At 51.5% G+C, this 24015-nt stretch overlaps 1 protein-coding gene across 1 annotated transcript in view; it reads left to right on the forward strand.

The window, feature by feature from the left end:
- The window catches only part of kcnn4 (potassium intermediate/small conductance calcium-activated channel, subfamily N, member 4), a gene marked incomplete at its 5' end in the record, with an annotated part of 80293 nt that extends 64412 nt beyond the window's left edge, over nucleotides 1–15881 (forward strand). Inside the window, 4 exons of the mRNA XM_079503867.1 lie at nucleotides 6307–6428; nucleotides 11699–11768; nucleotides 12742–12911; nucleotides 14900–15881. Coding sequence (XP_079359993.1) covers nucleotides 6307–6428; nucleotides 11699–11768; nucleotides 12742–12911; nucleotides 14900–14903 — 366 coding nt within the window. The 3' untranslated portion in view covers nucleotides 14904–15881. The remainder of the gene's footprint in view (nucleotides 1–6306; nucleotides 6429–11698; nucleotides 11769–12741; nucleotides 12912–14899) is intronic.
- Between the last annotated feature and the right edge of the window lie 8134 nt (nucleotides 15882–24015).

The raw sequence follows: 24015 nt of genomic DNA on the forward strand, positions 1-24015 counted from the left end.
TGCTCTTTGGAGAGGGTTTCATATAGAGAACTGTAGACAGGTGCTCTTTGGAGAGGGTTTCATTTAGAGAACTGTTGACAGGTGCTCTTTGGAGAGGGTTTCATATAGAGAACTGTTGACAGGTGCTCTTTGGAGAGGGTTTCATAGAGAACTGTAGACAGGTGCTCTTTGGAGAGGGTTTCATATAGAGAACTGTAGACAGGTGCTCTTTGGAGAGGGTTTCATAGAGAACTGTAGACAGGTGCTCTTTGGAGAGGGTTTCATAGAGAACTGTAGACAGGTGCTCTTTGGAGAGGGTTTCATAGAGAACTGTTGACAGGTGCTCTTTGGAGAGGGTTTCATATAGAGAACTGTAGACAGGTGCTCTTTGGAGAGGGTTTCATTAGAGAGAACTGTAGACAGGTGCTCTTTGGAGAGGGTATCATATAGAGATCTGTAGACAGGTGCTCTTTGGAGAGGGTTTCATATAGAGAACTGTTGACAGGTGCTCTTTGGAGAGGGTATAATTTAGAGAACTGTAGACAGGTGCTCTTTGGAGAGGGTATCATATAGAGATCTGTAGACAGGTGCTCTTTGGAGAGGGTTTCATTAGAGAGAACTGTAGACAGGTGCTCTTTGGAGAGGGTTTCATATAGAGAACTGTAGACAGGTGCTCTTTGGAGAGGGTTTCATATAGAGAACTGTTGACAGGTGCTCTTTGGAGAGGGTTTCATATAGAGAACTGTTGACAGGTGCTCTTTGGAGAGGGTTTCATATAGAGAACTGTAGACAGGTGCTCTTTGGAGAGGGTTTCATAGAGAACTGTAGACAGGTGCTCTTTGGAGAGAGTTTCATATAGAGAACTGTTGACAGGTGCTCTTTGGAGAGGGTTTCATTAGAGAGAACTGTAGACAGGTGCTCTTTGGAGAGGGTTTCATATAGAGAACTGTTGACAGGTGCTCTTTGGAGAGGGTTTCATATAGAGAACTGTAGACAGGTGCTCTTTGGAGAGGGTTTCATATAGAGAACTGTTGACAGGTGCTCTTTGGAGAGGGTTTCATATAGAGAACTGTTGACAGGTGCTCTTTGGAGAGGGTTTCATATAGAGAACTGTAGACAGGTGCTCTTTGGAGAGGGTTTCATAGAGAACTGTAGACAGGTGCTCTTTGGAGAGGGTTTCATATAGAGAACTGTAGACAGGTGCTCTTTGGAGAGGGTTTCATATAGAGAACTGTTGACAGGTGCTCTTTGGAGAGGGTTTCATAGAGAACTGTTGACAGGTGCTCTTTGGAGAGGGTTTCATATAGAGAACTGTAGACAGGTGCTCTTTGGAGAGGGTTTCATATAGAGAACTGTTGACAGGAGCTCTTTGGAGAGGGTTTCATATAGAGAACTGTTGACAGGTGCTCTTTGGAGAGGGTTTCATATAGAGAACTGTTGACAGGTGCTCTTTGGAGAGGGTTTCATATAGAGAACTGTAGACAGGTGCTCTTTGGAGAGGGTTTCATATAGAGAACTGTTGACAGGAGCTCTTTGGAGAGGGTTTCATATAGAGAACTGTTGACAGGTGCTCTTTGGAGAGGGTTTCATATAGAGAACTGTTGACAGGTGCTCTTTGGAGAGGGTTTCATATAGAGAACTGTTGACAGGTGCTCTTTGGAGAGGGTTTCATATAGAGAACTGTAGACAGGTGCTCTTTGGAGAGGGTTTCATATAGAGAACTGTAGACAGGTGCTCTTTGGAGAGGGTTTCATATAGAGAACTGTAGACAGGTGCTCTTTGGAGAGGGTTTCATATAGAGAACTGTAGACAGGTGCTCTTTGGAGAGGGTTTCATATAGAGAACTGTAGACAGGTGCTCTTTGGAGAGGGTTTCATATAGAGAACTGTAGACAGGTGCTCTTTGGAGAGGGTTTCATAGAGAACTGTAGACAGGTGCTCTTTGGAGAGGGTTTCATATAGAGAACTGTTGACAGGTGCTCTTTGGAGAGGGTTTCATAGAGAACTGTTGACAGGTGCTCTTTGGAGAGGGTTTCATATAGAGAACTGTAGACAGGTGCTCTTTGGAGAGGGTTTCATATAGAGAACTGTTGACAGGAGCTCTTTGGAGAGGGTTTCATATAGAGAACTGTAGACAGGTGCTCTTTGGAGAGGGTTTCATATAGAGAACTGTTGACAGGTGCTCTTTGGAGAGGGTTTCATATAGAGAACTGTAGACAGGTGCTCTTTGGAGAGGGTTTCATATAGAGAACTGTAGACAGGTGCTCTTTGGAGAGGGTTTCATATAGAGAACTGTAGACAGGTGCTCTTTGGAGAGGGTTTCATATAGATAACTGTAGACAGGTGCTCTTTGGAGAGGGTTTCATATAGAGAACTGTAGACAGGTGCTCTTTGGAGAGGGTTTCATATGGAGAACTGTAGACAGGTGCTCTTTGGAGAGGGTTTCATAGAGAACTGTAGACAGGTGCTCTTTGGAGAGGGTTTCATAGAGAACTGTAGACAGGTGCTCTTTGGAGAGGGTTTCATATAGAGAACTGTAGACAGGTGCTCTTTGGAGAGGGTTTCATATAGAGAACTGTAGACAGGTGCTCTTTGGAGAGGGTTTCATATAGAGAACTGTTGACAGGTGCTCTTTGGAGAGGGTTTCATAGAGAACTGTTGACAGGAGCTCTTTGGAGAGGGTTTCATATAGAGAACTGTTGACAGGTGCTCTTTGGAGAGGGTTTCATAGAGAACTGTTGACAGGTGCTCTTTGGAGAGGGTTTCATAGAGAACTGTAGACAGGTGCTCTTTGGAGAGGGTTTCATAGAGAACTGTAGACAGGTGCTCTTTGGAGAGGGTTTCATAGAGAACTGTTGACAGGTGCTCTTTGGAGAGGGTTTCATATAGAGAACTGTTGACAGGTGCTCTTTGGAGAGGGTTTCATATAGAGAACTGTTGACAGGTGCTCTTTGGAGAGGGTTTCATAGAGAACTGTTGACAGGTGCTCTTTGGAGAGGGTTTCATATAGAGAACTGTAGACAGGTGCTCTTTGGAGAGGGTTTCATAGAGAACTGTTGACAGGTGCTCTTTGGAGAGGGTTTCATATAGAGAACTGTTGACAGGTGCTCTTTGGAGAGGGTTTCATAGAGAACTGTAGACAGGTGCTCTTTGGAGAGGGTTTCATAGAGAACTGTAGACAGGTGCTCTTTGGAGAGGGTTTCATAGAGAACTGTTGACAGGTGCTCTTTGGAGAGGGTTTCATATAGAGAACTGTTGACAGGTGCTCTTTGGAGAGGGTTTCATATAGAGAACTGTAGACAGGTGCTCTTTGGAGAGGGTTTCATAGAGAACTGTAGACAGGTGCTCTTTGGAGAGAGTTTCATATAGAGAACTGTTGACAGGTGCTCTTTGGAGAGGGTTTCATTAGAGAGAACTGTAGACAGGTGCTCTTTGGAGAGGGTTTCATATAGAGCACTGTAGACAGGTGCTCTTTGGAGAGGGTTTCATATAGAGAACTGTTGACAGGTGCTCTTTGGAGAGGGTTTCATATAGAGAACTGTAGACAGGTGCTCTTTGGAGAGGGTTTCATATAGAGAACTGTTGACAGGTGCTCTTTGGAGAGGGTTTCATATAGAGAACTGTTGACAGGTGCTCTTTGGAGAGGGTTTCATATAGAGAACTGTAGACAGGTGCTCTTTGGAGAGGGTTTCATAGAGAACTGTAGACAGGTGCTCTTTGGAGAGGGTTTCATATAGAGAACTGTTGACAGGTGCTCTTTGGAGAGGGTTTCATATAGAGAACTGTAGACAGGTGCTCTTTGGAGAGGGTTTCATATAGAGAACTGTAGACAGGTGCTCTTTGGAGAGGGTTTCATATAGAGAACTGTAGACAGGTGCTCTTTGGAGAGGGTTTCATATAGATAACTGTAGACAGGTGCTCTTTGGAGAGGGTTTCATATAGAGAACTGTAGACAGGTGCTCTTTGGAGAGGGTTTCATATGGAGAACTGTAGACAGGTGCTCTTTGGAGAGGGTTTCATAGAGAACTGTAGACAGGTGCTCTTTGGAGAGGGTTTCATAGAGAACTGTAGACAGGTGCTCTTTGGAGAGGGTTTCATATAGAGAACTGTAGACAGGTGCTCTTTGGAGAGGGTTTCATATAGAGAACTGTAGACAGGTGCTCTTTGGAGAGGGTTTCATATAGAGAACTGTTGACAGGTGCTCTTTGGAGAGGGTTTCATAGAGAACTGTTGACAGGAGCTCTTTGGAGAGGGTTTCATATAGAGAACTGTTGACAGGTGCTCTTTGGAGAGGGTTTCATAGAGAACTGTTGACAGGTGCTCTTTGGAGAGGGTTTCATAGAGAACTGTAGACAGGTGCTCTTTGGAGAGGGTTTCATAGAGAACTGTAGACAGGTGCTCTTTGGAGAGGGTTTCATATAGAGAACTGTAGACAGGTGCTCTTTGGAGAGGGTTTCATAGAGAACTGTTGACAGGTGCTCTTTGGAGAGGGTTTCATATAGAGAACTGTAGACAGGTGCTCTTTGGAGAGGGTTTCATATAGAGAACTGTAGACAGGTGCTCTTTGGAGAGGGTTTCATAGAGAACTGTTGACAGGAGCTCTTTGGAGAGGGTTTCATAGAGAACTGTTGCCAGGTGCTCTTTGGAGAGGGTTTCATATAGAGAACTGTTGACAGGTGCTCTTTGGAGAGGGTTTCATATAGAGAACTGTAGACAGGTGCTCTTTGGAGAGGGTTTCATATAGAGAACTGTAGACAGGTGCTCTTTGGAGAGGGTTTCACAAGTTCTTAAAAGGTTCTATACCTTGAGTCAATGTCACTGTGGAAGGAGATATAAGGTGGACTTAAAAGAGGGTCCAAGGCAGCTCTGTCCAGTAGAAGTAGAAAAATCCTTTATTTCATTAATGAGTTAAATATTAAAAACAAGGGTTAAAAACACGACCAACGCGTTTCGGCCTGCCTGGGCCTTCATCAGGGGTCAACAAGGTCAGTTGTTCCACAGTGACATTGACTCAAGGTATAGAACTTTGTAAGAACTCTTGTGCTTTGCTATACTGTACAGCAGGGGTTCTCAACGTTCTTGGCCGGGGACCCCCGGAAATGCTTTGGCAATGTCTCGGGACCCCCGCCCCGCCCCCTCCCGACCCCCAATATAAATTGACTGCTACAATAACCTTTATAATAGAGCAGACAATACACCATAAATAAATACTGAAACCAGATATAATCATTAGGGAAGGTGTATGCATGTACTATGTGTATTATATGTAAACTCTTCATTTCCACTTTCCAGCCATTCAGTTGAAAAAAAAAAATATATATATACATATATTTCTTTTTTAAATAATTTGGGGACCCCCCAAAATAATTTGGCGACCCCCTGAGGGGTCGCGACCCACGGGTTGAGAACTCCTGCTGTACAGTGTATTGGACCCTGAGGCCCTTTTTGAAACCAGCTCCTCGCCACTCGTCCTACACACTTCCACTAGCTCCTCGCCACTCGTCCTACACACTTCCACTAGCTCCTCGCCACTCGTCCTACACACTTCCACTAGCTCCTCGCCACTCGTCCTACACACTTCCACTAGCTCCTCGCCACTCGTCCTACACACTTCCACTAGCTCCTCGCCACTCGTCCTACACACTTCCACTAGCTCCTCGCCACTCGTCCTACACACTTCCACTAGCTCCTCGCCACTCGTCCTACACACTTCCACTAGCTCCTCGCCACTCGTCCTACACACTTCCACTAGCTCCTCGCCACTCGTCCTACACACTTCCACTAGCTCCTCGCCACTCGTCCTACACACTTCCACTAGCTCCTCGCCACTCGTCCTACACACTTCCACTAGCTCCTCGCCACTCGTCCTACACACTTCCACTAGCTCCTCGCCACTCGTCCTACACACTTCCACTAGCTCCTCGCCACTCGTCCTACACACTTCCACTAGCTCCTCGCCACTCGTCCTACACACTTCCACTAGCTCCTCGCCACTCGTCCTACACACTTCCACTAGCTCCTCGCCACTCAGAGTGGAAGTGTGTGACGAGTGGCGAGGAGCTGCTTTCAAACAGGGGGTAAAGTGGCTGTCAGGGTGGGGGGGGGGGGGGGGGGGAGGATGCAACCACTTCCTGTTGGCCGGTGCGTTCATCCTGCCGCGGGGTGCATCCTCACACACGCACACACACACGCACACACGCACGCACGCACGCACACATGCACGCACACACGAACGCACACGTTCTCAGGATTTAGAAGACATTTGTAGAATCTTGTGTCAGGTTCTAAATGGGTCAAAACGCTGGCCGTCTCCTCTCTGGTTCCTCAGATCCGCCACGCCGCCGCCAACGTGCTCAGAGAGTGCTGGCTGCTCCACCGCACCGACGTAACCCACGGCAACGGGCGGGCGCACCGCAAGCGCCAGAGGAGTCTAGTGGAGGCCATAAGAGTGTGAGTTCAACAATCATTTATAACAAGGAACGATGAAGAGGGCCTATAGTTCCACACTCACTCACTCCAGAGGGCCACTATAGTTCCACACTCACTCACTCCAGAGGGCCACTATAGTTCCACACTCACTCACTCCAGAGGGCCACTATAGTTCCACACTCACTCCAGAGGGCCACTATAGTTCCACACTCACTCCAGAGGGCCACTATAGTTCCACACTCACTCACTCCAGAGGGCCACTATAGTTCCACACTCTCTCACTCCAGAGGGCCACTATAGTTCCACACTCTCTCACTCCAGAGGGCCACTATAGTTCCACACTCTCTCACTCCAGAGGGCCACTATAGTTCCACACTCACTCACTCCAGAGGGCCACTATAGTTCTACACTCACTCACTCCAGAGGGCCACTATAGTTCCACACTCACTCACTCCAGAGGGCCACTATAGTTCCACACTCACTCACTCCAGAGGGCCACTATAGTTCCACACTCACTCCAGAGGGCCACTATAGTTCCACACTCACTCACTACAGCGGGCCACTATAGTTCCACACTCACTCCAGAGGGCCACTATAGTTTCACACTCACTCTAGAGGGCCACTATAGTTCCACACTCACTCACTCCAGAGGGCCACTATAGTTCCACACTCACTCACTCCAGAGGGCCACTATAGTTCCACACTCACTCCAGAGGGCCTATAGTTCCACACTCACTCACTACAGCGGGCCACTATAGTTCCACACTCACATGCAGAGGGCCACTATAGTTCCACACTCACATGCAGAGGGCCACTATAGCTCCACACTCACTCACTCCAGAGGGCCACTATAGTTCCACACTCACTCACTCCAGAGGGCCACTATAGAGCGTCGCAGTCCCGCCCCCTTTCATGACGACGCCTGGCCCAGGAAATGAATCCCAATGCATTTTTCCCATAGACATTTCATAAAGTATTTATTTAAAGACCTTTTAAGCGTCGTACGAAGCCAACTCGAGTCGTGACAAATCATGACAAGTGGAGTTGCATGCTCTATTATCTTTGTAAATCATGACAACAATATTTTGGACCAAACAAATAATTACAAAGAAGAAAAACAACAAAAAATGTGTTGTAACCTGCCGTTTTTTCTACTTTCTAATTCTTTGTTTGGCCCAAAACATTGTGTTTATTGTGATGATTTGTCACGACAAGAGTTGGCTTTGTCCGCGGCGTAAACGTCTTTAAATAAATACTTTCTGAAAAGTCTATGAGGAAAATGAACAGGGATTTATTTTCCGGGTCTCATACGGGGGCGGGACTGCGACGCTCTATAGTTCCACACTCACTCCAGAGGGCCACTATAGTTCCACACTCACTCCAGAGGACCACTATAGTTCCACACTCACTCCAGAGGGCCACTATAGTTCCACACTCACTCCAGAGGACCACTATAGTTCCACACTCACTCCAGAGAGCCACTATAGTTCCACACTCACTCCAGAGAGCCACTATAGTTCCACACTCACTCCAGAGGGCCACTATAGTTCCACACTCACTCCAGAGGACCACTATAGTTCCACCCTCACTCCAGAGAGCCACTATAGTTCCACACTCACTCCAGAGAGCCACTATAGTTCCACACTCACTCCAGAGAGCCACTATAGTTCCACACTCACTCCAGAGAGCCACTATAGTTCCACACTCACTCCAGAGGACCACTATAGTTCCACCCTCACTCCAGAGAGCCACTATAGTTCCACACTCACTCCAGAGAGCCACTATAGTTTCACACTCACTCCAGAGGGCCACTATAGTTCCACACTCACTCCAGAGAGCCACTATAGTTCCACACTCACTCCAGAGGGCCACTATAATTCCACACTCACTCCAGAGAGCCACTATAGTTCCACACTCACTCCAGAGGGCCACTCTATTTCCACACTCACTCAAGAGGGCCCAATACTCACTCCATAGTGCCACTATAGTTCCACACTCAATGAATCATGAACATCTTTATTGTCAGGTGTGTGTGTGTGTGTGCGTGTGCGTGTGCGTGTTCCTGAGATTTGCAATCATACGAGGCAGATGTATAAATAGCAGCGTAATACAGTAGGAGGCGTGTCCATGATAATGTACAGTAATAAATGATTGACAGATGTACATAATACAGAAATATCAGCAGCAGTCAGTGTGCACAAGGTGCAGCAGTAGCAACATTGAACACATACACACATACAAACTGTACATATGTGTACAGTATGTAAGGTTTTTTGATTGATTGATTACTTTATTAATAGTTTGCAAATAGCACAGTGGTACGATTGTGCTAAAAGGATCACACATAAAGCCCTGAGGGTGGAAATTGATTGATTGATTGATTGATTGATTGATTGAACATTTTATTACCAGTTTGTAGAATGGGTAACCGGTTCAACGGAAGTACAGGTCAATACAAAAACTAAAAGGATGACGCCACAAAAAAATAAGACTGAGACATGTTTACGCTAGGTCCTCCATGTTCAATTCATCAGGCTGGTTTCCACCTTGCTCCTGCATGCGCATTCAATTCATCAGGCTGGTTTCCACCTTGCTCCTGCATGCGTATTCAATTCATCAGGCTGGTTTCCACCTTGCTCCTGCATGCGTATTCAATTCATCAGGCTGGTTTCCACCTTGCTCCTGCATGCGTATTCAATTCATCAGGCTTGTTTCCACCTTGCTCCTGCATGCGTATTCAATTCATCAGGCTTGTTTCCACCTTGCTCCTGCATGCGTATTCAATTCATCAGGCCTGTTTCCACCTTGCTCCTGCATGCGTATTCAATTAATCAGGCTGGTTTCCACCTTGCTCCTGCATGCGTATTCAAATCATCAGGCTGGTTTCCACCTTGCTCCTGCATGCGTATTCAATTCATCAGGCTGGTTTCCACCTTGCTCCTGCATGCGTATTCAATTCATCAGGCTGGTTTCCACCTTGCTCCTGCATGCGTATTCAATTCATCAGGCTGGTTTCCACCTTGCTCCTGCATGCGTATTCAATTCATCAGGCTGGTTTCCACCTTGCTCCTGCATGCGTATTCAATTCATCGGGTGTAGAGAAAGTGCAGCTCTGGAGATATTAACCCATTCTGGGCGGGAACCCCTTTTGGTGTTAGCATTATGTTATAATTTAGCTATTGAAAAATGACACATCAAGACAAGAAGAAGGTGGGGTTAGGGAGGCTTCAGCCCCTGCCCTTTTACCCTTCTGTAAAACAACTGCCCTCTCCAGACCACTAATGCAGCATTTAAAACAACTGCCCTCTCCAGACCACTAATGCAGCCTTTACTACATGGTGAAAGACATGCAAAACAACTGCCCTCTCCTTTCCATGCCATGCCGGAAGGAAGGCAGCATTCAGGAGAAGTGCTCTTTTTCCGAAGTCTCCTGAACTTGAACGCAGCATTTTGCGTTGAACCAATATGTCTAGAAATCCAATGTCGTACAAACCGCATCTCCAGTAGCTCTAACACTGTCTGCACGTCCTCTCCCCAGGTTGGCAGAGGGAGTGTAGCGCCCAGGATTACATTCCATAATTGACACTCGGTACAAATGGAACCAAATGGACCCTTACAGGTCTGTGACTCTGAGAGTGTAACACATGGAACCAAATGGACCCTTACAGGTCTGTGACTCTGAGAGTGTAACACATGGAACCAAATGGACCCTTACAGGTCTGTGACTCTGAGAGTGTAACACATGGAACCAAATGTACCCTTACAGGTCTGTAACTCTGAGAGTGTAACAAATGGAACCAAATGGACCCTTACAGGTCTGTAACTCTGAGAGTGTAACAAATGGAACCAAATGGACCCTTACAGGTCTGTAACTCTGAGAGTGTAACACATGGAACCAAATGGACCCTTACAGGTCTGTGACTCTGAGAGTTACAGGACGCTCAGGCTTCACTTGTTGTTCTGCTGTACGTCTGTCTAAGAACAAGTGGATTACACAAGACAGGAAGCGTGCGTGCGTGCGTGCGTGCGTGCGTGTGTGTGTGCGTGCGTGCGTGCGTGCGTGCGTGCGTGCGTGCGTGCGTGCGTGTCAGCGTTGGGTGGAGAGATCGGACTTCCTGACTGTACAGAACCCGCTATAAATACATGAAAGTGGAAAGTCAGTCAGTCAGTGGTTGCATGCTGACATTAGACAACGCGCTGTGGGCTTGTAGATCTGCTCTCTGCTGCCGACACCCGAGTGCAACCAAACAATACAGCTGCAGTCAGCGATAAGACCAAGGCCAAGCAATAAGAAAAATCACACCTGTGTGACCTGAGCGGTGCAGGCTGCTCAACAGTGCCACTTTAGGTCACGCAGTGGTATTGCAGCTGTCCGTTCCCCAAACAGACCCATCTTTTTCTTTTTTTTTTTTACAAATTTCTTGACGTACAAAGTGACAGATGACAGAAGTGACAGAAGTTCCCCATGAGTCAAGGCACATGTGTAAACAAGTTCCATGGCTTTTGGCCAAATGAGCTGCATGACTTATGCCTGTTCAAAGTTTTCATTTTCAAACAATTGCTATAGCGCCGCCCTTTGGCCAATGGGAGTAAGACATGACTCTCTACCATACTGTAAAGTTTCATAAACATGTAACTCTGCATGTATTTATTTGGGGAAGAAGAAGAATTTTCATAAAATTGCATTTTTCATTGGCTCATAAAAGCTAAATTTTGTACTTTTTGTCGATATTGGTCCAAAGTTTGTGTGGAAACTTCTGTGAATTTTGATAAAGATCCCAGGAGGAGATCGATTTTAAGTGTTGTTCATATAATTCAAAATGGTGGGTGATCTAAAGGTCAGAGGTCAAAGGTCCCCATACCACATTTATGCGGTGGTGGTGGCTCAGCGGTAGAGTGGCTGGATCGCAACCGCAAGGTTCCCAGTTCGAACCCGCGCTCCCCCAGAGTTAGTGTCGAAGTGTCCTTGAGCAAGACACTGAACCCCTAATTGCTCCTGATGTGCTGGTTGGTGCCTTGCATGGTTTCCGCTGCCATCGGTGTATGAATGTGTGAATGAATGGGTGAATGTAATCTATGTAAAGCGCCTTGGATAAAGGCGCTATATAAATGCACCATTTACCATTTTTCTCGTGAGGAGACGCGTATTGGAAGTTTTATTGCTGGCGGTCAAACGGTTAATGAGCTACGCCTGTTCAAAGTTTGCATTGTGTTCTTGTGTGTGTGTGTGTGTGTGTGTGTGTGTGTGTGTGTGTGTGTGTGTGTGTGTGTGTGTGTGTGTGTGTGTGCAGATTCCGTCACCTGCGTCTCAAACAGAGGAAGCTGAGAGATTACGCCAGTGAGATGGTGGATCTTCCCAAGGTAGGTGCAGAGAAATCACACCCGTGTGAAGTGAGGGGCGCTAGCTCTTATCATCATACTAGACATACATCATCTCATTCCGGCTAATCACAATTCGTTGGAAGGAAAACTTGGAATGAGTCCTCCATATAGGCTTACCTGCCACATGACTTCATGTTTAACACTTTCAGCGCCCCCTGCTGTGCATTTGAAATGACCGCAGGCATCCAGCTATATCCCCTATAGGCGCCATTCTATTACCGTCAATACAGCCTAATACAACGAGTAGAGGGGCAATTTCTTTTTCGAGCAGCAGGCGACATGTGTTAGGTCTCACAACAAGCGGTAACATGGCTGGCGCGATGCGATCAGAAATCACTGTTTACATCTGAACGCCAGGCGGTTTGGACTAAAACAACAGCTTTGGAGTATTTTTCGGAGAAAACAAGCAACAAAGAAACGACAATGAGTGGATCCTTATGGGAGGCGTGCGCATTGTTCCTCACGATGGGAAGAACGTGGGCGCTGTCTAGCAGCCTGGGCAGCTAGACAGCGGGGTCGGGTACAGGCTTTAGTTCCAACATACTATTGATCCGAAACCTCAATCCCTAACCTAACCATAACCGCAAGCACGGGAGCAGCGCATGTTGGACCATCGCTTTTTCGCATCGCATGTCCCCGCGCTTCGAACCTTTGGTGTGTCGGATCTGTGTGTGCACCCCTAGGGGTCGCGACCCCTAGGGGTGCCGTGAACTCTGGCGCTTGTACTGACTGGTGTATAATGTTGTGATGTATAACGCTGTGATGGTGTATAACGCTATGATGTGTGGTGTATAATGTTGTGATGTATAACACTGTGATGTGTGGTGTATAATGCTGTGATGTGTGGTGTATAATGTTGTAATGTGTGGTGTATAATGTTGTGATGTGTGATGTATAACACTGATGTGTGACCTCCGTGGTGTATAACGCTGTGATGTGTGACCTCCGGCAGATGCAGATGATCATGTGCGACCTCAGCGCCAACTGGAACAGCTCGTACCGAGAGCTGGAGCAGAGGATCGTGTCCATGGAACACAAACTGGACGAGATGGGCCGCTGCTTCCAGCAGACCACCGAGCTGCTGGCCGCCACGCTGAGGCTACGGAATGACCAGGACGTCAGGTACAAAGTCCAGTATTAGCTATAGGTTGATGACTATACAAGTCATTTGGGTGTATATGTATATATTCTTCCCAAAAGGACCAGACAGTGGCCTTGTGGTTAGAGTGTCCGCCCTGAAACTGGGAGGTCGGGGGTTCGATCCCCAAAAAATGGGACCCAATGCCTCTCCCTGCTTGGCACTCATCATCAATGGGGTCAAATCAACTAATGATTCCCGAGCGCAGCGCACGCTGCGGCTCACCGATCCAAGAGATGGGTCAAATGCGGAGAACAATGTCTTGCAGAAAACAGCGAGTTGAGAAAACAGGCTTGAAAGGTTCACTTCTGTGGTCTCTAACATTACACCTATAGCTACATGTTTAAGCATGTAGTTTTTAGCTCCGACACTTATTTCATACATGCTCTAGTATGTGAAGAGTCTGCCTGTGCTATTAACAATTAATAAAAAAGATCTCTGGTGAAAAGCTGGAATTTGCGCGATGGCAGTCTCTTTGACTGCGGTAACGTGTGTGACTAATCATACGACTTTGACTTTGAAAGGACTTTCAAACTAGGAAGGGTGTGGCCTGGTCAAGATCTGGTCATCCCAGGTTAGTAAGAGGTTCAAAGTAAAACATATTTAGGACGACCGTCAAGCCGATTCTACTCTATGGCTCCGAGACATGAGAGTCCTGGAAGAGCCACCCATCGACTTCTCTAATATACGGCAACCTTCCCCGCGTTTCCTCACTAGTCCGATCCAGAAGAACACAGTTGGCCGGCCATAATGAGGTTATATCTTCCACTGCTACAGAGCTGACATAATGAGGTTATATCCACTGCTACAGAGCTGACATAATGAGGTTATATCCACTGCTACAGAGCTGACATAATGAGGTTATATCCACTGCTACAGAGCTGACATAATGAGGTTATATCCACTGCTAGAGCTGACATAATGAGGTTATATCTTCCACTGCTACAGAGCTGACATAATGAGGTTATATCCACTGCTACAGAGCTGACATAATGAGGTTATATCCACTGCTACAGAGCTGACATAATGAGGTTATATCCACTGCTACAGAGCTGACATAATGAGGTTATATCCACTGCTACAGAGCTGACATAATGAGGTTATATCTTCACTGCTACAGAGCTGACATAATGAGGTTATATCTACTGCTACAGAGCTGACAGAATGAGGTTATATCCACTGCTACAGAGCTGACATAATGAGGTTATATCTTCACTGCTACAGAGCTGACATAATGAGGTTATATCTACTGCTACAGAGCTGACATAATGAGGTTATATCTTCACTGCTACAGAGCTGACATAATGAGGTTATATCCACTACTACAGAGCTGACATAATGAGGTTATATCCACTGCTACAGAGCTGACATAATGAGGTTATATCTTCCACTGCTACAGAGCTGACATAATGAGGTTATATCCACTGCTACAGAGCTGACATAATGAGGTTATATCTTCACTGCTACAGAGCTGACATAATGAGGTTATATCCACTACTACAGAGCTGACATAATGAGGTTATATCTACTGCTACAGAGCTGACATAATGAGGTTATATCTACTGCTACAGAGCTGACAGAATGAGGTTATATCTTCCCTTCTTCTCTGGAGTCCTGCCTCAAACCAGACCAGAGGTAGACAACTGTCGTTCCCTGACGTCATCGCTAGGGACACATGCATCAGTATTCAGTAAGCAGGAACCAGGGATGGCAATGAAGGACCGGGAAGTCTGGCGTGGCATTGTGAAATCCATCATCTCGACCGTGGTCGAAAAATGATGACGTAGCTGTCACAGCTACGTCAGGTATAAAACTATTAGCTACTAACCGCCACGTTGATGCTAGTCGCTACGCAACAACAAGATATCAGGTAGAATTAACCTGTTAGCTACTGGCTGGGGGTTGCATACATTAGTCTGACATACCAATAGTCCGACTCACCCCTTGTTATTGTTTTTGTCTCCCTCTACAGGTGACATGGGGCTCTGCAGGCTGATTCATACTTACTTGCGCGCTGGCGCCGCACACCGAAGACAGTCGACCTACGAACTCTCAACGCGCCACGGCGCAACTTGTAGGGCCACTATTTTCGCCGTGCGACGCAGCACGCCACCAAGTATGGATTACGCAATACAGGACTATGATGAAAGACTGGAGGAATGGGACGGACAGACAGACAGACAGACAATGCAAGACAGACTATCAAAGACTCATGGAGGAATTGGACAGTGATCTTTCAGTCCGTCCGTCCATCCGTACATCTTCTACTGTTTATGCGGAGTCGGGTCGCAGAGTTCTACGGTTCTAGCAAAGAGCTCCAGCAACATCAGCCACTTCCTCCTCGGGTATCCCGAGGCTTTCCCAGGCCAGCGTGGAGATATAATCCCCCTCATCTGGTCCTTGGTCTCCTCCTGGTGGGAATCAGCCTCGCGCAGAGCCATCGAGTAAGACCAGAGTTACGACAGCTCCGTTCCCTTCATGGGGCCAGGCTCTTTACGACAGCTCCGTTCCCTTCATGGGGCCAGGCTCTTCTACGTAGAGTTACGACAGCTCCGTTCCCTTCATGGGGCCAGGCTCTTTACGACAGCTCCGTTCCCTTCATGGGGCCAGGCTCTTCTACGTAGAGTTACGACAGCTCCGTTCCCTTCATGGGGCCAGGCTCTTCTACGTAGAGTTACGACAGCTCCGTTCCCTTCATGGGGCCAGGCTCTTCTACGTAGAGTTACGACAGCTCCGTTCCCTTCATGGGGCCAGGCTCTTCTACGTAGAGTTACGACAGCTCCGTTCCCTTCATGGGGCCAGGCTCTTCTACGTAGAGTTACGACAGCTCCGTTCCCTTCATGGGGCCAGGCTCTTCTACGTAGAGTTACGACAGCTCCGTTCCCTTCATGGGGCCAGGCTCTTCTACGTAGACTTCTATTGGGTTGTCCCTTTTAACCCATTTAGGCCTGACTAAATCCTCGATTTTTCAAAAATAGCAGACCTACAAGCTCTTAGCGCGCCACTCGGTGGCGCGCTAAGAGCTTGTAGATCTGCTATTTTTCAACAGCTAAATTATAACAATGTTTAAAACACTAAAAGGGGTTCCCGCTCAAAATGGGTTAAAATAGGGACAACTGGAAGTTTACGGAATGCATTGGAGTCTATGGGCTCGCGCCGAGTCCAGGAACCACGTGACCACCGGGCTGTTTTCTGCCCCCTCGATGTCGTATCACTCGGTCTTACTCTATGGCTCTGGCCTGGCGTAGCCAGCCTTCAATCTGCCTTAGTCTGGTGTCGCTCAATTGTGGGTGTGTTTCTGGCGGACCAGCAGTAGTGGAGGACCAACCAGGGCCCTGTATGCAAAATATAGGGCGGGCTTAACAGGCAATTTATTTAACCAACCAGGGCCCAGTATGTGTGTGACGTAGCGGGCTGCGCTGCGCTGATTGGTTGTAGGTCTAACCAGTAGAGTCCGTCGTTTGAATGTTTTTGTAACCGCCCCTTGGACAAAAATTTAAACACGTATAGCGCGTCGCAGTCCCGCCCCCTTTCATGACGACGCCAGGCCCAGTCCCGCCCCCTTTCATGACGACGCCAGGCCCAGTCCCGCCCCCTTTCATGACGACGCCAGGCCCAGTCCCGCCCCTTTCATGACGACGCCAGGCCCAGGAAATAATTCCCAATGCATTTTCCCCATAGACATTTCAAAAAGTATTTATTTAAAGACCTTTTAAGCGTCGTACGAAGCCAACTCGAGTCGTGACAAATCATGACAACCAACACAATATTTTGGACCAAACTGATAATTACAAAGAAGAAAAACAACAAAAAAAGTGTTGTAACCTTGCCGTTTTTTTCTACTTTCTAATTCTTTGTTTGGCCCAAAACATTGTGTTTATTGTCATGATTTGTCATAAACGTCTTTAAATAAATACTTTCTGAAAAGTCTATGAGGAAAATGAACGGGGATTTATTTTCCGGGTCTCCCGAGGGGGCGGGACTGCGACGCTCTATAGCGTAGCGTATAGGTGCTGCGAGGAGAACATGCATGCACGCAGGGTCCCGGGGCATCTGTCGTGTGTCTCGAGGGTTACTCCAGGGGCCCGGGGCATCTGTCGTGTGTCTCGGGGGTTACTCCAGGGGCGCGGGGCATCTGTCGTGTGTCTCGAGGGCTACTCCAGGGGCCCGGGGCATCTGTCGTGTGTCTCGAGGGTTACTCCAGGGGCGCGGGGCATCTGTCGTGTGTCTCGAGGGCTACTCCAGGGGCGCGGGGCATCTGTCGTGTGTCTCGGGGGTTACTCCAGGGGCGCGGGGCATCTGTCGTGTGTCTCGAGGGTTACTCCAGGGGCATCTGTCGTGTGTCTCGAGGGCTACTCCAGGGGCGCGGGGCATCTGTCGTGTGTCTCGAGGGTTACTCCAGGGGCATCTGTCGTGTGTCCTGAGGGCTACTCCAGGGGCGCGGGGCATCTGTCGTGTGTCTCGAGGGTTACTCCAGGGGCGCGGGGCATCTGTCGTGTGTCCTGAGGGCTACTCCAGGGGCCCGGGGCATCTGTCGTGTGTCTCGGGGGTTACTCCAGGGGCCCGGGGCATCTGTCGTGTGTCTCGAGGGCTACTCCAGGGGCCCGGGGCATCTGTCGTGTGTCTCGAGGGTTACTCCAGGGGCCCGGGGCATCTGTCGTGTGTCCTGAGGGCTACTCCAGGGGCGCGGGGCATCTGTCGTGTGTCTCGGGGGTTACTCCAGGGGCGCGGGGCATCTGTCGTGTGTCTCGAGGGTTACTCCAGGGGCGCGGGGCATCTGTCGTGTGTCTCGAGGGCTACTCCAGGGGCGCGGGGCATCTGTCGTGTGTCTCGAGGGCTACTCCAGGGGCCCGGGGCATCTGTCGTGTGTCTCGGGGGCTACTCCAGGGGCCCGGGGCATCTGTCGTGTGTCTCGAGGGCTACTCCAGGGGCCCGGGGCATCTGTCGTGTGTCTCGGGGGCTACTCCAGGGTCCCGGGGCATCTGTCGTGTGTCTCGAGGGCTACTCCAGGGTCCCGGGGCATCTGTCGTGTGTCTCGAGGGTTACTCCAGGGGCGCGGGGCATCTGTCGTGTGTCCCGAGGGCTACTCCAGGGGCCCGGGGCATCTGTCGTGTGTCTCGAGGGCTACTCCAGGGGCGCGGGGCATCTGTCGTGTGTCTCGAGGGCTACTCCAGGGGCGCGGGGCATCTGTCGTGTGTCTCGAGGGCTACTCCAGGGGCCCGGGGCATCTGTCGTGTGTCTCGAGGGCTACTCCAGGGGCGCGGGGCATCTGTCGTGTGTCTCGAGGGCTACTCCAGGGGCGCGGGGCATCTGTCGTGTGTCTCGAGGGCTACTCCAGGGGCCCGGGGCATCTGTCGTGTGTCTCGAGGGCTACTCCAGGGGTCCGGGGCATCTGTCGTGTGTCTCGAGGGCTACTCCAGGGGCCCGGGGCATCTGTCGTGTGTCTCGAGGGCTACTCCAGGGGCATCTGTCGTGTGTCTCGAGGGCTACTCCAGGGGCGCGGGGCATCTGTCGTGTGTCTCGAGGGTTACTCCAGGGGCATCTGTCGTGTGTCTCGAGGGTTACTCCAGGGGCATCTGTCGTGTGTCTCGAGGGCTACTCCAGGGGCATCTGTCGTGTGTCTCGAGGGCTACTCCAGGGGCATCTGTCGTGTGTCTCGAGGGCTACTCCAGGGGCCCGGGGCATCTGTCGTGTGTCTCGAGGGTTACTCCAGGGGCATCTGTCGTGTGTCTCGAGGGCTACTCCAGGGGCATCTGTCGTGTGTCTCGAGGGCTACTCCAGGGGCATCTGTCGTGTGTCTCGAGGGCTACTCCAGGGGTCCGGGGCATCTGTCGTGTGTCTCGAGGGCTACTCCAGGGGCATCTGTCGTGTGTCTCGAGGGCTACTCCAGGGGCGCGGGGCATCTGTCGTGTGTCTCGAGGGTTACTCCAGGGGCATCTGTCGTGTGTCTCGAGGGTTACTCCAGGGGCATCTGTCGTGTGTCTCGAGGGCTACTCCAGGGGCATCTGTCGTGTGTCTCGAGGGCTACTCCAGGGGCATCTGTCGTGTGTCTCGAGGGCTACTCCAGGGGCCCGGGGCATCTGTCGTGTGTCTCGAGGGTTACTCCAGGGGCATCTGTCGTGTGTCTCGAGGGCTACTCCAGGGGCATCTGTCGTGTGTCTCGAGGGCTACTCCAGGGGCATCTGTCGTGTGTCTCGAGGGCTACTCCAGGGGCCCGGGGCATCTGTCGTGTGTCTCGAGGGCTACTCCAGGGGTCCGGGGCATCTGTCGTGTGTCTCGAGGGTTACTCCAGGGGCATCTGTCGTGTGTCTCGAGGGCTACTCCAGGGGCATCTGTCGTGTGTCTCGAGGGCTACTCCAGGGGCATCTGTCGTGTGTCTCGAGGGCTACTCCAGGGGCCCGGGGCATCTGTCGTGTGTCTCGAGGGCTACTCCAGGGGTCCGGGGCATCTGTCGTGTGTCTCGAGGGCTACTCCAGGGGCATCTGTCGTGTGTCTCGAGGGCTACTCCAGGGGCATCTGTCGTGTGTCTCGAGGGTTACTCCAGGGGCGCGGGGCATCTGTCGTGTGTCTCGAGGGCTACTCCAGGGGCCCGGGGCATCTGTCGTGTGTCTCGAGGGTTACTCCAGGGGCGCGGGGCATCTGTCGTGTGTCTCGAGGGCTACTCCAGGGGCCCGGTGCATCTGTCGTGTGTCTCGAGGGCTACTCCAGGGGCCCGGTGCATCTGTCGTGTGTCTCGAGGGCTACTCCAGGGGCCCGGTGCATCTGTCGTGTGTCTCGAGGGCTACTCCAGGGGCGCGGGGCATCTGTCGTGTGTCTCGAGGGTTACTCCAGGGGCCCGGTGCATCTGTCGTGTGTCTCGAGGGCTACTCCAGGGGCCCGGGGCATCTGTCGTGTGTCTCGAGGGTTACTCCAGGGGCGCGGGGCATCTGTCGTGTGTCTCGAGGGTTACTCCAGGGGCCCGGGGCATCTGTCGTGTGTCTCGAGGGCTACTCCAGGGGCATCTGTCGTGTGTCTCGAGGGCTACTCCAGGGGCCCGGTGCATCTGTCGTGTGTCCCGAGGGTTACTCCAGGGGCCCGGTGCATCTGTCGTGTGTCTCGAGGGTTACTCCAGGGGCCCGGTGCATCTGTCGTGTGTCTCGAGGGTTACTCCAGGGGCCCGGTGCATCTGTCGTGTGTCTCGAGGGTTACTCCAGGGGCGCGGGGCATCTGTCGTGTGTCTCGAGGGCTACTCCAGGGGCCCGGTGCATCTGTCGTGTGTCCCGAGGGCTACTCCAGGGGCGCGGGGCATCTGTCGTGTGTCCCGAGGGCTACTCCAGGGGCGCGGGGCATCTGTCGTGTGTCTCGAGGGTTACTCCAGGGGCGCGGGGCATCTGTCGTGTGTCTCGAGGGCTACTCCAGGGGCATCTGTCGTGTGTCTCGAGGGTTACTCCAGGGTCCCGGGGCATCTGTCGTGTGTCTCGAGGGTTACTCCAGGGGCCCGGGGCATCTGTCGTGTGTCTCGAGGGTTACTCCAGGGGCATCTGTCGTGTGTCTCGAGGGTTACTCCAGGGGCGCGGGGCATCTGTCGTGTGTCTCGAGGGTTACTCCAGGGGCGCGGGGCATCTGTCGTGTGTCTCGAGGGTTACTCCAGGGGCCCGGGGCATCTGTCGTGTGTCTCGAGGGTTACTCCAGGGGCATCTGTCGTGTGTCTCGAGGGTTACTCCAGGGTCCCGGGGCATCTGTCGTGTGTCTCGAGGGTTACTCCAGGGGCGCGGGGCATCTGTCGTGTGTCTCGAGGGCTACTCCAGGGTCCCGGGGCATCTGTCGTGTGTCTCGGGGGCTACTCCAGGGTCCCGGGGCATCTGTCGTGTGTCTCGAGGGCTACTCCAGGGGCGCGGGGCATCTGTCGTGTGTCTCGAGGGCTACTCCAGGGTCCCGGGGCATCTGTCGTGTGTCTCGAGGGCTACTCCAGGGGCGCGGGGCATCTGTCGTGTGTCTCGAGGGCTACTCCAGGGGCCCGGGGCATCTGTCGTGTGTCTCGAGGGCTACTCCAGGGGCGCGGGGCATCTGTCGTGTGTCTCGAGGGCTACTCCAGGGGCCCGGGGCATCTGTCGTGTGTCTCGAGGGCTACTCCAGGGTCCCGGGGCATCTGTCGTGTGTCTCGAGGGTTACTCCAGGGGCCCGGGGCATCTGTCGTGTGTCTCGAGGGCTACTCCAGGGGCCCGGGGCATCTGTTGTGTGTCTCGAGGGCTACTCCAGGGGCGCGGGACATCTGTCGTGTGTCTCGAGGGTTACTCCAGGGGCGCGGGGCATCTGTCGTGTGTCTCGAGGGCTACTCCAGGGGCCCGGGGCATCTGTCGTGTGTCTCGGGGGCTACTCCAGGGGCCCGGGGCATCTGTCGTGTGTCTCGAGGGCTACTCCAGGGGCCCGGGGCATCTGTCGTGTGTCTCGAGGGCTACTCCAGGGGCCCGGGGCATCTGTCGTGTGTCTCGAGGGCTACTCCAGGGTCCCGGGGCATCTGTCGTGTGTCTCGGGGGCTACTCCAGGGGCGCGGGGCATCTGTCGTGTGTCTCGAGGGTTACTCCAGGGGCGCGGGGCATCTGTCGTGTGTCTCGAGGGTTACTCCAGGGGCATCTGTCGTGTGTCTCGAGGGCTACTCCAGGGGCCCGGGGCATCTGTCGTGTGTCTCGAGGGTTACTCCAGGGGCGCGGGGCATCTGTCGTGTGTCTCGAGGGTTACTCCAGGGGCGCGGGGCATCTGTCGTGTGTCTCGAGGGCTACTCCAGGGGCCCGGGGCATCTGTCGTGTGTCTCGAGGGCTACTCCAGGGTCCCGGGGCATCTGTCGTGTGTCTCGAGGGTTACTCCAGGGGCCCGGGGCATCTGTCGTGTGTCTCGAGGGTTACTCCAGGGGCGCGGGGCATCTGTCGTGTGTCTCGAGGGTTACTCCAGGGGCCCGGGGCATCTGTCGTGTGTCTCGAGGGTTACTCCAGGGGCCCGGGGCATCTGTCGTGTGTCTCGAGGGTTACTCCAGGGGCGCGGGGCATCTGTCGTGTGTCTCGAGGGCTACTCCAGGGGCGCGGGGCATCTGTCGTGTGTCTCGAGGGCTACTCCAGGGGCGCGGGGCATCTGTCGTGTGTCTCGAGGGCTACTCCAGGGGCCCGGGGCATCTGTCGTGTGTCTCGAGGGCTACTCCAGGGGCGCGGGACATCTGTCGTGTGTCTCGAGGGCTACTCCAGGGGCCCGGGGCATCTGTCGTGTGTCTCGAGGGCTACTCCAGGGGCCCGGGGCATCTGTCGTGTGTCTCGGGGGCTACTCCAGGGGCGCGGGGCATCTGTCGTGTGTCTCGAGGGCTACTCCAGGGGCGCGGGGCATCTGTCGTGTGTCTCGGGGGCTACTCCAGGGGCGCGGGGCATCTGTCGTGTGTCTCGAGGGTTACTCCAGGGGCGCGGGGCATCTGTCGTGTGTCTCGAGGGCTACTCCAGGGTCCCGGGGCATCTGTCGTGTGTCTCGGGGGCTACTCCAGGGGCCCGGGGCATCTGTCGTGTGTCTCGGGGGCTACTCCAGGGGCCCGGGGCATCTGTCGTGTGTCTCGGGGGCTACTCCAGGGGCCCGGGGCATCTGTCGTGTGTCTCGAGGGTTACTCCAGGGGCGCGGGGCATCTGTCGTGTGTCTCGAGGGTTACTCCAGGGGCCCGGGGCATCTGTCGTGTGTCTCGAGGGCTACTCCAGGGGCCCGGGGCATCTGTCGTGTGTCTCGAGGGCTACTCCAGGGGCCCGGGGCATCTGTCGTGTGTCTCGAGGGTTACTCCAGGGGCCCGGGGCATCTGTCGTGTGTCTCGAGGGTTACTCCAGGGGCCCGGGGCATCTGTCGTGTGTTACTCCAGTCCAGGCGACAGACGATCTTCATATAGAGCGATGTTTGTCACCACCAGGCACATGGATTAAAAGCTAAATAAAACCTGTTTCTTTAAAAACACTACATGTAAAATGACAATGTTTTAGTATTATTGATCTCACACTGTTCTACAGACTGCCAACCAGGTGAAGAAATCACAGATTGAGGCTTAAACATTTGTGACCAGATTTGACTGAGAGCCTTTTTTTTTTTTTAAGTGAGTGAATAGCACAGGCAGACTCTTCACATACTAGCATGTCTGAAATTAGTGTCAGAGCTGAAATCGACATGTAAATATGAAATAAATGCTTAAACATGTAGCTAGGTGTAATGTTAAGGCTCATTCATAGTCTGGATTTTCGGTGGTGAGGTGACCACCGAACTACAACATGACGTCACTGAGCCGCGGTGAAGAGCAAACCACCGCCACCGCTCCAGCCCTTCTCTCTGTTTTTACTCACCACGGCTCAACGTTATTTCAGCTCCGGTGGTCACCTCACCACCGGAGCGGTGGTGAGCTGACCACCGAAAATCCAGACTATGAATGAGCCTTTAGAGACCACAGAAGTGAACCTTTCAAGCCTGTTTTCTCAACTCGCTGTTTCTCTGCAATATATTACTCTATAAGCCATATCTCCAAAACTGGTGGGTCAAACTGAACAACCAATATGTCAATTTGAAGCTATGATTCCCTGCTTTCACATGACATGAAAAAACGAAAATTCAAAAAAAATCCAATGGCAGTCCCTCAGTCAAATTTCATAAAAGCAAATGCTCTAATATTAAAAATATTAACCAAAAGTAGATCTACAAGCTCTCAAAGAGCCTGCGAGCTTGTAGACCGGCTACTGTTGTTGTACAACATACTTCCATCGAACAGTGGTTCCCAAACCTTTTCATGTCAAGGACCCCCAAATGGACACTAATTAGCCCCACGGACCCCCGTTTGAAAAGATATGCCAGGGACCCCCATAAGAGAAGATATGCCAGGGACCCCCCCATAAGATATGCCAGGGACCCCCATAAGAGATAAAGATATGCCAGGGACCCCCCCCATAAGAGATAAAGATATGCCAGGGACCCCCCCCATAAGAGATAAAGATATGCCAGGGACCCCCATAAGAGAAGATATGCCAGGGACCCCCATAAGAGAAGATGTCTCTAGATTCTAAAGATATGCCAGGGACCCCCATAAGAGAAGATGTCTCTAGATTC

This window comes from Electrona antarctica (assembly GCF_951216825.1).
Source record: "Electrona antarctica genome assembly, chromosome: 6".
NCBI classification, from domain to species: Eukaryota; Metazoa; Chordata; class Actinopteri; order Myctophiformes; family Myctophidae; genus Electrona; species Electrona antarctica.